At 40.5% G+C, this 14,123-nt stretch overlaps 1 protein-coding gene across 3 annotated transcripts in view; it reads right to left on the reverse strand.

Moving 5' to 3' along the window:
* Positions 1-5,457: 5,457 nt before the first annotated feature.
* KDM7A (lysine demethylase 7A) overlaps positions 5,458-14,123 on the reverse strand; it is a 47,408-nt gene continuing 38,742 nt past the window's right edge. For 2 of the 3 annotated variants that reach the window (XM_082240472.1, XM_082240470.1), the window contains exons 15-20: positions 13,795-13,892; positions 12,855-13,003; positions 12,502-12,707; positions 10,232-10,314; positions 7,592-7,868; positions 5,458-6,924 (exon numbers count right to left, since the gene is read on the reverse strand). In XM_082240472.1, the coding sequence (XP_082096598.1) occupies positions 6,830-6,924; positions 7,592-7,868; positions 10,232-10,314; positions 12,502-12,707; positions 12,855-13,003; positions 13,795-13,892 (908 nt within the window). In that variant the 3' untranslated portion in view covers positions 5,458-6,829. The remainder of the gene's footprint in view (positions 6,925-7,591; positions 7,869-10,231; positions 10,315-12,501; positions 12,708-12,854; positions 13,004-13,794; positions 13,893-14,123) is intronic. The other variant, XM_082240471.1, reaches the window with a different exon arrangement.

Genomic DNA, 14,123 nt, shown 5'->3' on the forward strand with positions numbered 1-14,123 from the left:
CATTTAAGGGTAGCCCTGGTTACCAGGAGAATGACGGAAACACAGTACATTCAAGAACAAGTGACTTCACTTGGTAGAGATGTTAAGATGCCATTTTAAGATTAGTGGACTGTACTTAAAATACATTTAACCTTGCAGGGGTTAATTCAAGTGGTAGCTTATCTGCGGTAAAAGAGCTGCGGCCAAAATGACATTTGGTGGAGCTGCTTAATTCAACACTTGCAGCACGTGAAACTAAAAAACACACAAATAAACATCACCACCTAGTCCCAAATACTTGCAATTTCACCAGAAAGGGAGGAAGCTCCTCCTCCTGGATAAGCTCTCACATCAAATTACACAATGAGTCTAACTCATCCTGAAGAATTCCTTCTAATGTGGAATGCTTTTCTAGCATAGGTAAAGGTAAAGGTAAAGGTACCCCTGCCCATACGGGCCAGTCTTGCCAGACTCTAGGGTTGTGCGCTCATCTCACTCTAGAGGCCGGGAGCCAGCGCTGTCCGCAGACACTTCCGGGTCACGTGGCCAGCGTGACGAAGCTGCTCTGGCGAGCCAGAGCCACACACGGAAACACCGTTTACCTTCCCGCTAGTAAGCAGTCCCTATTTATCTACTTGCACCTGGGGGTGCTTTCGAACTGCTAGGTTGGCAGGCGCTGGGACCGAGCAACGGGAGTGCACCCCGCCGCAGGGATTCGAACCGCCGACCATGCGATCGGCAAGTCCTAGGCGCTGAGGTTTAACCCACAGTGCCACCATACAGAGAACTAAAATAATAGGCTGCAATTCTAAGACCATGTACCTGTGAGTCAAATTGTACTTAATGGAACTTACTTCTCAGTAAACGTGGTTAGGATTGCAGCCTAAAGCACAAATTACACCCTGCATTGATAGGAACCTTCATTTTTTATTAAAGGCGCTTCATATCTGGGCTGCTCCTAAATTAATAGTACAGAGATATGGTGCAGGAAAATTTATATGTATTTTGGATGACAGGACTGTAATGATTTATATATTTGTTGTGTTAAATTTGTTATTATAATTGTAAATTGTTTTAGGAATGGATATAAAACATTCTCACTGTGTGCTGTTTTCCAGCTGTAAGGGTTGTGTCATATATTGTGTACAAATTACTTGTGTACCCTTAATCCTTGCCTCTCATCCTCAGTTTTCGGTGACAAAATACACGAGCCTATGGTGTGTTTCCCAATTATTTTATTCCTGGAGCATACTAATTTATTCAGGATTTAAACTAGAGACAAATCACCTACGCTCAAGAATACACATTTCCTCTCTTGAGCTTCCAAAGTGATAGGCAGGCATAGTCTTTGTAAGTGCAAGATGCCCGGTTTATATTCCTTGCAGCCATCTCTGCTGATACAATGGCACAGAGGTATGCGACCAATGCTGCATGGAACTGTCCTGCTCCAGTGCAACAATCCATCAAACATAGTTGCTTAAACTGTCTAGTAGTTCAGTTCCTAGGGTCCACTTCTTCATGTACCCAGAATCATGCCCACGTACTAACCCAGACAACAGAAACCCTAGGGAGATTTCCTAGTGAAACAGGAAGAACAGCAAGGCCCTTGGATATCTCCTGAATCTTTGGTATAGGGTGAGTAGCCTAATCCTTTAAATACCCCAATTATGGCTGCTCTCAACACACACTGGCACTGTGTTTCTTGTTGAAATGTGTGCCAACCACATGAGGAAGCACCAGACAATTTCTCATTGTCACCACACTATTTTCTGCCTAAAAACCTATATTGGAAACAACTCTATTCAGTTAACCCTGTGGATTCTGGATTCCCAGAATTAATCCGTTAGCAGAAGTTCCTTTCTAGGAGGCATCGTTTTGCCATGTTACTTCATACGCCTAAATGAAGTGAGTACGTAACAAACCCCCTTTTAAAGAAAAAAAGGACGTAGCTGCATCTTTGCATTCTGCTGTGAATTATGACTCTCTAGTGTTAAAGTCAAAGACCAGACAAGCCTCTAATCAGAAGCCCAATTCACATGCTTAAGGAAACCAACAAAGTTTGTTATGTTCTAAGGCACTTTTCCCCAACCAGATGACCTTCAGTTGGACTACAGCTCCTATCAACCATGCTGGCTGGGACGGAAAGTACTGTAGTCCAAATCATCTAGAAGCTGTGATGTTAGGGAAGGCGCTGCAAAGAGAGGTAACTGGTTATAGGTGAAATCTGATAGTGCCGGTCTGCTGGCATGGTTACCAGAAAGCACTGACAGGGTGTGTGTGTGGGGGGGAGACCTAAAGCTATAAAAGTATTTTGAAATAAGTGAAGCTAGTATTGCTATCTGGGGAGTACATTCTGAACTCAAGCTTTGCTCAAAAACCAAGAGTGGTAGAAAATCAGAAATAGAAGTGGAATTAAGTTTGGTTTTTTCCCCACAAGACATTCTGTATCACATCCAATATTTACACTGAATGAGTGTGCTGAAATTAAACACTTGAATGCTGAAATCAAAAACATAAGCAATACAGATTTTAATTTCAGTATTTTTGAAGTACAGGAAGTGGAAACTATGGTCAAATACAAATTTAAACAAGCCACTTGTCCTTCCAAACAAGAAATCAATAAGCTACTTATATAAACTTACAAATATTAAAGTAAAATTGAAACAAAATAAATACTGTACATACACTTTCCCTGCCTGCAGGCAAAAATGGGATGGGAAACACTGTTATAAATCGAAAAAATGCTCTTAAAGCTGCAGCATCCCATTTCCCAGCCAAAACACTCGACACAGTAGTGTGTTTCTGTAAAAAGGAGCAGAGGACACACAACCCCCTATGCAGAAAGACAGCTATTTCACAAACATTCAAAAAAGTTAGAAATCAGACTGACAGTAGAAAAAGGGTGGGGGTGGGGGGAGTCACATCAGCAAAAACACTACTACAAAACTAGTAAATATAGCCAAGACCTAACCCCTTTTTTTCAAATGCAATGAATATTTTAAAAATGCCAAAGCACAGGCAAAGTTAAAACTGTGATAATTCATATTAATATAATCTCTTAAAGTGATTTTTCATTCCCTTCCCACAGCAAGAAACTATTATGGCTTAAAATTTATATTCAAAGTCCTTTTCTAGTTAGAAACGCAGCTTCAGCAGCAGCTACGTTTCCTGATCAGTGCTCGTCTCATTCTCACCCAGTGTTGCATGATTCGTTCGTTTTGTAGACAGATCTTTGCCTTTTTGGAAAAAAAACAGATGTTGCAGCTCTGAACCCAGTTTAAACTACAAAACGGTAAGGCCCTTAAATTCAGTTCATATTTACTACACAAAATAAAGTTGCCCTGGATTCACTTAGGCCCAAGGCCATGAACAGTTTTTAATGGTCTGGAAGTATGAATAATGCAAGTTCTTCTTCTTCTTCTTCTTCTTCTTCTCCTCACAAAATGATGACTTGAGATTTTTGGTGGCACAGAAATTGTGGGCAAGGAGAGGCATTATGCAGGGGATTCTCTGGTCATTTATAGCATTGGGTCTCATTGGGTTTCTTCCAAGCTACCAGTTACAGAGTAAGCAAAAGTGTCAAGTCATGACTCAAATCCTACAAAGTTTTGTTTCTTTAATGACTACGCATACTGGCAAATGAAGGCAGTCTACGGCATGTTAAAAGGCGAAGTAAAGTTTATTTAATCTGACCATGACATTGTACGGCTGAAGAACATTATGTAAGCATTTCAGATTGTGGCCAGAAAGGCAGCTCTTTTTGTTCTGAGATGGTTTGGAAAATGATTGTATGTCATTGTTACTGATTGCATAGGTAAATCTTACCACAGAAGTCAACTGAGGCTAGTTTGTAGGCTGGCTTTATCAGTAAGTATTGGATAAAGTGAAATGTGGCTGGGGATGTCACTAACCACCAGTATACCAATGCCCTTTTCGATTCTCTCTCTCTCTCTCGTTTGGGCAAAGCCCAAACATTTCATTTCACATATTCCTATCACCTTACAACTCCAAGAGAGAATAGGTCTATTGTAATTCCACCCTACAGCTGAAGCTCTTGTTTCAGTTATTTAAAAATATCTTCTCTTTGAAAATAAGGTTCACTCACCTTCTGCCAGATATGGCTTTAGAACTGCTTCCTGTCCCTCAAGGAAGTGAAATGATGAAGTCAGGACTGTAGCACCCAATTCAGACAATCTATTACACATAAAAGTCTGGTGCAGCAAGGGTCTCTATCAAGCAAGTTATTAACACACAAACAAGACTTGTCTCGATCAAGCCACCAAAATAATTATTGCTTCAGAGCAATTTATTTTGGTGCACACAATTGATGTACTCTACCTTCCTCAAAATTAATCTTAATGCCTAATCCAAAGCTTCATTTTGGTAAGTCTTACTAAAGTGGTAATAGGGGATATTTCCCTCGATTTGTATTTGAAAGACAAAAGGTCAGACGAAACTACAAAGTATTTCTCTTGGTCTATGAAAATATGTTTGCATGCTCATGACAATGGAAGTGAGTCGTGGGGGTGGCGGGGGTGGAGGAATGAGAAAAGTAACTGGAAACAGCCATTAAAAAACCCTCTTCCCTTCTACCACCACCATCACCCAATAAGGCCATAGCTATATTTTAGTAATCAAGATATGTTGAGAGAAAGTAGATCAGTTATAGGATCTGCTAGCTACTATGGATTCACTGGAATATTTTAAAGTAAGAACTGAAGAAATGCAAATGCTTCGAAATTCACTTTAGAATTGCTTTTTCCGTCTAAACCAAAAGGACAAGTAATTTTACTTTAAGAGGGAATTGAGAACTTAAATGATCTGTAGCTCAGTTAAAAGATATATGGACTGCTGGGGGGAAAACATTTTCTCTTACCAATACTGAAAAGTGTGCAATTTCAGATTAACCAATAAATTTCCATGTTTCCAAAAGCTAGTATTAAATTCCCTTTCTGTAACTGGCTCTGTTTATAATGCTGACAACATGCAGCTTATCCAGTTTGGTTTTAGTTACATAATGTGGACACACAAGTGCTGGGGGAAAAACTGTAATTCGATGAAGAAAGAAGAGTGAAGAACAAATGTGTGGTAACTTTCAAAATCTAGGACACACCACAATCCCATTATCCTATTTTTATCCATTTACACTCCACAACTAACCATATTTACTCAGAGGTCAGTCCCAATGATTACAATGGGGCTTATTTCCAAGTTAAGATTGCTACCTTGGTTATTTTGGCTACCATCCTGCATGTGGCTATGCAGATAATTCCTATTCAGTTAAATGGGAAGTGTTAGGAACTCTGTCAAGGACTGCAGCCTTGAAATGTCTCCACTGAGAATTTTAGCCAAGGACGTCTGACTAATATCTATTCTGATAGATGACAAAGGTCATTATGTCTAGTTTAATACAGATACACACATATAGATGCAGCAAATACTGAATATATAAAATTGTTTAAGCACAGAAAAGTCCTATTTGGGGACTTTTAAGATATTTTATTTTTGATATAACCTGAAGGCTTGGAAGTTTTTATTGAAGTTAAAAGAAGTCAAGCAACTGAGTAGCTTTGGCCATGCTTTAACTCTTTATCAACAGAAGAAGAAATCCAAAGCGGTATCCCTAGTATTCCCACTTTAGTACTGAATAGCCCTCTTACCAAAGTAGTAGTACAGGTGCCTCCCCTTTTCCTCCAAAAACAACTTAAATATTCAATTTTATATTACAAAAATACAAATTTATCATCTAGGTTATTTACATGTATTTCAGAATTGGCATTTACTACTGGATATTTGCAAAGCATGATGCAAAATAGTAATTCTGAGTTTTAGCAAGCTATGAAACATATTTACATATATACAAAAACTTAAGACCTTTCATTGGCTGGCATGTGTAGACGAGCAATACTCTGCCGCAATAGCCTTCCTCCAAAAAAAGAAAAAAAGCATCTTAAGTGTCTACACTTAAATCAATAATAGCTGTAGTGCTACCCTTGGTTTACAGCTACCCATGCTTAGCATGAATCGTTCTCCATGATATGGAAACAAATAGGCAGGAGGAGGAAGCACACGTGTGAAAAGAGCTCTTAGTAACGTTATGCCAATTTATCATCCAGAACAAATGGCAAAACATGAGAGGAGGAAGAGGGAGGAGCAAGAAGGGAAAGCTTAACTGGCAAAGAATACGTACTTTAGAAGTCAGTACAAAAGCCAGTCAAGAGCTTATATAAAGAGCGGAAATTAACATGTGATTCCATGTGCCTTAACTTAATGCATCACATCCATGTTTAAGACTATACCTGTTATCAATTGTTTGAATGCAGAGTAAATCATTCATGTGGCGCTCCACTGGAGACAGACAGACAGACGGAAGACAGACAGACATTAAGGACAAACAAAAACCTTCACATTCTCAACATCTAAAATAAAAATCATAATTCCCACAAAGAGTTTTCCAAATAAATAATTTTAAAATGAATTCAATAGTTGCAAAAAAAAATCAAATCTGTCAAATAAATTATTGATAACCACCTTCATCACACTCTTCTGTTCGTGAATTAGCTCAGACGCTACCAGAAACAACAAAATGATTGAGCCCTGAAGAAAGACCATCTCCCAAGTCCATAGTCTCTCTGAATATTCCCCTGTTTCCCAAATGGTTATTGCTGAGCAGGTGTGGCACAGTGAAAATGCAGCATTGAGTTTTTGTTCATTAGGCAGTGTTCTAATAAGGTACATGCATTCTGCTTCAAGCAGAGGAATAAAACAGAAGCTCCAGGCACTGTTCCCCCTCAGTACTGGTCCGTGCATAAAAAGGACAGCAGCAGCAGCAGTGGTAGCAGCTACTGCATCAAACAAAGAAGCGCGCATGGCCATTTCGGTTCAGCTTTAGAATCTTCCCTAGGCGCTGCTTGGCAGTTGCCATTCCTTTCTTTGGACGCTTTCCTGAAAAAGAAAGAAAGAGTTGGTACTGCTAACCACCATTCATGCTTGCACTTCCATAGCTCAGTAAAATCAGCCCCATGTTGGCACAACATGGGATTTCCTAGACAGGAATATGAGGAAACAGAAACTTGTCAGGAACTAGCTATATTCTGTTCTGACTCTTCCGGTATACTGACTACTACTCCAATTAGATAGTTGTGAGATACCAACCACCTGAAGGGCAAATGTACAAATTTGAGGTTGCAATACTAACTACCACCAGTCCTTATTTATATAATGCATTTCAATGTATATGGAGTGTTCTGAACTACAGGCTTGTAAGGGATGTCATTATTATGCCATTGTTGTTGTTATTATGTATTTTGTGCCACACAAAATACATATTAAAAACTAGAACAACAACACCTCTTACCCTATATTGCCCTTGCCCTATATAGTATAGGTGTGTGTAAGGCTAAAAAAAAGAAATGTGCACAACATAATCCCTCACGTGAAATATTATGGAATTCAACATCTAAAAAGGACCGATTGTGTGGCACTGCAGACTGGGTAGGAACCCATTTTCTGAATGGGCACATCGTTTAAACCATGCACTACAGCTTGTTTTGCAAAAATCAACTGTCGGTGATTTCTGTCTAAGAGAAATAAACACAGATGATTACACCACCTTTTGTTGCCTGATTGTTGATAGGGGGTGGATTTGATGCTGGCCGCTTTGTTGGATGAAGAGGTACAGACAACGATGTTTCACCATATGGCCTGTCAGGACTGAGGCTGCCATCACTTAGCCTGCACTCCCCTTCAATCAAGCTCGAGTCCTGGATGCACTTGCCATGGGGGAAGTTCAAAGCATTGTTTTGTAAATGGATCCTGTTTTCTGGAATTTTATAACTGGTCTCAGAAGCACCTTCCTTCTTGAAGTATTTCTGAGCTTTACTTGTATCCTATGGAGGGAGAAGAACAGTTTGATTCTGGAATGCAACGAATACACCACCGGAAAGACAGTTTTTGTAACTTTAAATAGTTTGTTCTAGGAAGCCAATAACTACATTCTGAATGAATGGGAGACACCTACAAACATATGAAAACATCACCACTATGTTCAGAAAACAACAAAGAACTTAAATGTGGGTAGACTACACCCATAGAAGAGGTGAACTTGACTACTTTTCCTTTCTTTGTGTAACCTACACCAATGCAGCCTTGCATGCCACACTTCGGCATCTCTCCCCCTGCCATCCCACTTTTAGATTTGTCAGCAGCCTTTGACACGGTCAACCACGAACTTTTGGACTACCGCCTTGCTGACATGGGGATTCAGGGCACAGTCTTACATTGGCTGCACTCTTTCCTTTCAGGTCAGGGACAGAGGCTGGCACTAGGGGAGGAGTTGTCACTGCACCCCTTGGTGTGTGGAGTGCCGCAAAGGTGTAATCCTCTCCCCAATGCTTTTAAACATTTTTATGTGCCCCCTTGCCCAGAATTTTGGGCTGGGTTGTCATAAATATGCTGATGACACCCATCTTCATCTGTTGATGGACGACCATCCTGACTCAGCCCCAGACACACTAACCAGATGCTTGGAAGCTGTGGCTGCATGGCTGTGTGGGAGCCAGTTGAAGTTAAATCCTTCGAAGACAGAGGTCCTCTGGCTGGGTTGGGACGACATGGGGTTGGGGGGCCAACTCCCATCTCTTGCGGGGGCTCAATTTGTGCCTATGCCTTCTGTCAGGAGTTTGGGTGTAACCTTTGACGCCTCCCTCTTTATGGAGGAGCAGGTTGCAGCTACAGCAAAGGCGGCATTTTTCCACCTTCGCCATGCTAAGCAGGTGGTCCCTTACCTTTCTCGCCTTTCTGATCTAGCCACAGTGATCCATGGGATGGTCACCTCCAGGCTTGATTATTGTAACTCACTCTTCGTGGGGCTGCCCTTGAAGCTGACCCAGAAACTCCAGCTGGTGCAGAATGCAGCTGCAAGCCTCCTTACAGGGTCCTTGCTGTGGGACCACATCCATCCAGTGCTATACCAGCTGCACTGGCTCCCGGTGGAGTACAGGGTCAGGTTTAAGGTGCTGGTTTTAACCTTTAAAGCCCTATACGGCCTAGGACCCCTGTAGTTACAGGACCGCCGTATACCCCACAGAGGACCTTACGGTCTGCAAATAATAATATCTTGGAGGTCCCAGGCCACAAGGAGGTGAAACTGGCCTCAACCAGGGCCAAGGCCTTTTCGGCTTTGGCCCCAGCCAGGTGGAACGTTCTATCGCAGGAGACCAGGGCCCTGTGGGACTTGACATCCTTCCGCAGGGCTTGCAAGACGGAGCTGTTCCGCCTGGCCTTTGGTCCGGGCCCAGTTTGACCCCCCCCCATGGGACACTGTAAGTTACCTCTTTGGCCCTTTTATCGGCTCATGTGGGACCAACATTCCGCACACCCCTGATGAATACTTGAGGTTCCCAACCCCATGGTTGTAATATGTTGGCAGTCATTTAATTTTATCCTGATTCTAATTTATAATTAATTGTTCAATTAATCAAACACTAATTTTTTTATTGTGTTTTAATGTATTTGATATTTGATATTAGCCGCCCTGAGCCCAGTCTTGGCCGGGGTGGGCGGGGTATAAATAAAAATTTACTTACTTACTTACTTACTTATTTACACTATCACTTATTTATAAAAACATGCAAAAAAATACTTAAGTGTCCAAGTTATACAGCATCCTTCACCAAAGAGTACATTCATGTTAGAGCAGAGGCACTTACTTGCAAGGGAAAATTAATCAAAGTTATATTCTGTAATCTGGAACCCCTCTGAATATTTAGTGTGAGCTTGAGAAACCCCCAACCTGTGACCCAAACTAGGCCCACAAGGCTGTTTCCCCCAGCCACAGCCACCTGCCCCAAACTGGATGTTATATGAAGTCATGTGTGGGGCAGGCTGCAAAAGAACAGTGGGAAGCCTTAAAGCATGCTCCAAATTGTTCCTCTGCAAGTAAGAGTTTGCATTCGGCACCTTTTAAATTTGGTGTCAAAAGCAAGCGCTGCTGGGATCAGCTTCATTCAGCAGCTTTCAATCGGAGCTGACCCCTGCAGAAAGCGGACTTGGAATTGGCCTTAAATTTTAATTCTTCCTTTGAAGTTGAATCACATAATTGTATAGGATGCCCAATGATTGGCACAGCATCCCCACCCACGTGTCAAAAGCAGTCTGCCAAGAGCAAATTGGCCAAATCCAGTTCCCACTCCTGATTTAACGTGTACAGTACACAGCAAGCTGCTTTATTAGACACATAATATAATCTTACCTGAGGATTTACTTTAGAAACTGCATGTAATTGTGAAGCAAATGTTGAAGCTCCCACATCTTTTTCTTCTTTTATGTGCTTACCTGAACAGAAATTTGAAGTTCTTAGTATATTTTATATGTTATTCATTCCCCCCTACAGATTCCACCTAGTGTACTACCAGAGTAACCCAAGAGAAGTTCAACAAAACAAATTTTACACTGAGGCAAATTTCCTACTAGAATAATGCAGTAGCTTATTGACTAGTCATAGGTCTGCAGTTTTCTTTGGGCAAGAGAATGCTAACACAGCCCAAAATGTTATAGGACGGTCTAGCTTTGTAATACAAAAGGTATTAAAATCTACTGGTAGATAAATCTACAATGGAAACTAGATTAGCTCCAATCTGCAGTAGTGATTGTAATGGCTCACAGTGGAAGATCACCAACATATCACACTTATCAGATCCTTGTAGCATTTGTGCCACTTGTACACGCCTTTCATACGTCAGACAGCATTAAATCTTCCCCAATACAAAACCAGAAAAACTGAAGCATTTTGGATCAAAACTGTTTGCCTTTGCCATCTGCATCTCTTCGTAACCATAGATATAGAGATGGGTGGAAAAGCATGAAACAGATTATAGTTGAGACAACATCTGCTGTCACAGCTGTCAAGTTACTATGCTTTCTGGGTTTTGCTAAAAGCAAACATCTTGCTATCTCCCTAAACTGGTGAAACAAGTTACTGGGGCAAAGTACTGGCAATTCTGACCAACTTCTATAAAGGAAATTCACATCACTGTTGATTCTTTTATATATAAAAGAAACCGCGCTATGATTTTCTTCCCTCTGACAAAAGGCTATAATTTATTAAGTAAAATTAATTTAAGAAAACCAGAATCAGCAAATTAACAAGCTACTACTGAAATCATATTTTTATGCTTCCCCACCCCCTCATTATTCTGCTGTTACATTTTGATTTTGCTACATTTTGGTAATGGCTGTGTTTAGACAAAGTAATAAACTATGACTTAAAATCCTGTGTATAAGCTGTGCACTTTTGCACCTAGACTGAACGCTCTTCCCTTATTGAAGCAGAGGAACAACCCAGATTAACATCATGTGTGAACCACCATGCCTCTTGGTTTCTCCCAAACAAATCCAATCAGGAAGCAAAGAACAAGACTTGGCTTCCGGTCATGGTTCACATGGAGAGAAACAAACTACAAGCACCAGTTCTGGCATGACACAAAGTAAGCCATTCCATGGTTTGTTTCTCTGCTTGACTAAAGCAGAAGTGAAATATGTGGGAGACCTCGTGGCTTAGCATTACATCTGAATGTGGCCATTGTCTCAATTTTATATTTTAAAAAATTCATTTTAAGCCTAAATAACGGTCTTGGAAAATTCAATGTAAAAAACCCTACTGCTGCTGCTACTACTTGGATTAGTGATATTTTCCTGTATTTTCTATCAACTTTAAATGAACATCGTATTAAACTGGATTTTATACTTCCAATGAAATTTCATTCACAATCATTAAAATCTATATAAATTGTTGTATTTACGACGTTAAAGAACCCTACTGTGGTAGAATTAGTAAACACAGTGTTAACACACAGGTGTCTTTAATCCCATAAGCAGCCCCTGTAAGGTTTTTAGTTTTTAGTTTTTTACACTCCTAATCTCATATCGAGTAATTTGAGAATACGAATGCTTAGAGTTTTATTACCTCTCTAGCTGGAAAAATAAATCCATCTGTTAATGCAAGAATGCATGAGTCACTGCATCTGTCGGTTACCTGCTGAAACCTCTGCACAATGCCCCCAATTATAAATTAATCAATTCAACCACAATAGATTTCTTGTGTTAGTATCTTAAGCACTTAATATCAGAAAGAGAAACAAGGGCATTTGAAGCACATGCCTTCCAGCTTCAAGTTGTAATGGAGAAATGTAGGCCTTGCATGTTTCCAGCAGTCTAGTCACTTGCTTTTACTAGAAACTGTCTGCCCAACTACACAGACCTTTTTAGCCTGGCATGTGCACTAGTAGCGGAAGTCAGATGGATCTATTTTTTTCTACAGGCAGCACCTGAGCCATCTGCTGTCTTAGAAAGCTAGAAAATCTAAATCTGACCAAAAAAACCCACTACAGATATTCCATTGATCTTGATTCCCTGAAGGGGACTGCAACTTTCAAGCTAATCCAGCCATGCAGCCTACTTTTGCAATCTATAGCTTAGGCATCTTTTAGTTTTGGCATAATATACATCTACAAGAGAACATACCATATTCTGCTTTATGACTCTGGGAAGACAGCTTGTCTTTATGCCTACTTTTGGGATAGCTTCTGTGTTCCTGAAGAGAGCTTCTTCTATCAGTGCAGTCTGTGCTCTGCATATGACTTGGTAAACAAGTGGTATAGTGCAATCCTGCCATAGAAAGCATGCCCTGAATAGCTTCTTCCTCCGTACTGGTCGAGGTAGGACATTCCCTAAAAAATAAGAGGAAAGAAGAAAGCTGTATCACAGGACTAAAATGTCTCATCTTCCTATTTAACAGAAAGCAATGAATATAATTTGCTTCAAGCACCTCCATTAATTTTGTAATTGTTCGCCACCACCACCCTTTTTTTACTCACCTTTTAATTGTCATTTCTAGATGTCTAGATGGCTTCTGCATGGTTTGAAAGAGGTCATTTGTTATTTTAGATTCCTCTCTAAAATTTGAAGTTACTTCCTGTTTCTCATCACCTGAGCTTTCTGACTCCTCAAGAGAGAAATCTTTTTGCTGGTGGAAGGAAGACAAAACTTTCAACACAATGAATACCATTAACTTCTACACTAATTTCTACTTCATATTTTAATCTTAGTTAATTCTTAAGGTTAAAGGTAAAGGTACTCCTGACAGTTAGGTCCAGTTGTGGACGACTCTGGGGTTGCGCGCCCATCTCGCTCTATAGGCCAAGGGAGCCAGCGTTTGTCCGCAGATACCTTCTGGGTCATGTGGCCAGCATGACTAAGCCACTTCTGGTGAAACCAGAGCAGCGCACAGAAATGCCATTTACCTTCCCGCCGAAGTGGTACCTTATTTATCTACTTGCACTTTGACGTGGTTTTGAACTACTAGGTGGGCAAGAGCTGGGACCGAACAACGGGAGCTCACCCCGTCGTGGGGATTCGAACCGCCAACCTTCTGATCGGCAAGCCCTAGGCTCTGTGGTTTAATTCTTAAGGTTAGGGTGACTAAATATATATTCCTAGAGGAGATGTTGGGTTATGAGGATGGGATGGGATTCTATTTGGAAGCCATGTATTAGGCAATAAAAGATTGCATAAATGTATGCTTGGTGTACTTTAGTTGCAGATCTATAAAATTTAAAAAGAAAATGGATTTGTAGCAGGGTCAGCATAAAAAACAGTTTATATCTATACTAGCTGACCTTTCATCTAACTCCCCCCCCCCATGCACAAACTGTTCTTGCCCATTTTTGTCATTAATACTATTCAGAGCTAGATATCCTTTGAATTCTAATGTTTAATACTTCATTTAACCACCACCTGCGACACTCTTGTATTTACCTGGTTAGTGCAATCAGGCTCAGATTCTTCTGAATCAGAAATATCAGAGTATTCTGAGTTTCCATTCCTGAGTTCTGATTTCACACTTTCAAAGAACACTGGAGGAGAAAAACAGAGGGATTTTAGATTTGCCATATATTAACTGGACATACTTCCCTATAGCTCCTGCTACCAACTGAGCCTTTCATCCTGTGACTGTACATTGCTTTGAAGACAATGAAACTCTTAATACACATATCCACACTCCAATAACAGAATTTAATGCCCACTGTTAAGCATATAGGAATGAAAGTTTGTAATTTATACGTAATTTGTTACTTCCCAGTTCT

Source organism: Podarcis vaucheri (genome assembly GCF_965113315.1).
Source record: "Podarcis vaucheri genome assembly, chromosome: 10".
In the NCBI taxonomy this organism is placed as follows: domain Eukaryota; kingdom Metazoa; phylum Chordata; class Lepidosauria; order Squamata; family Lacertidae; genus Podarcis; species Podarcis vaucheri.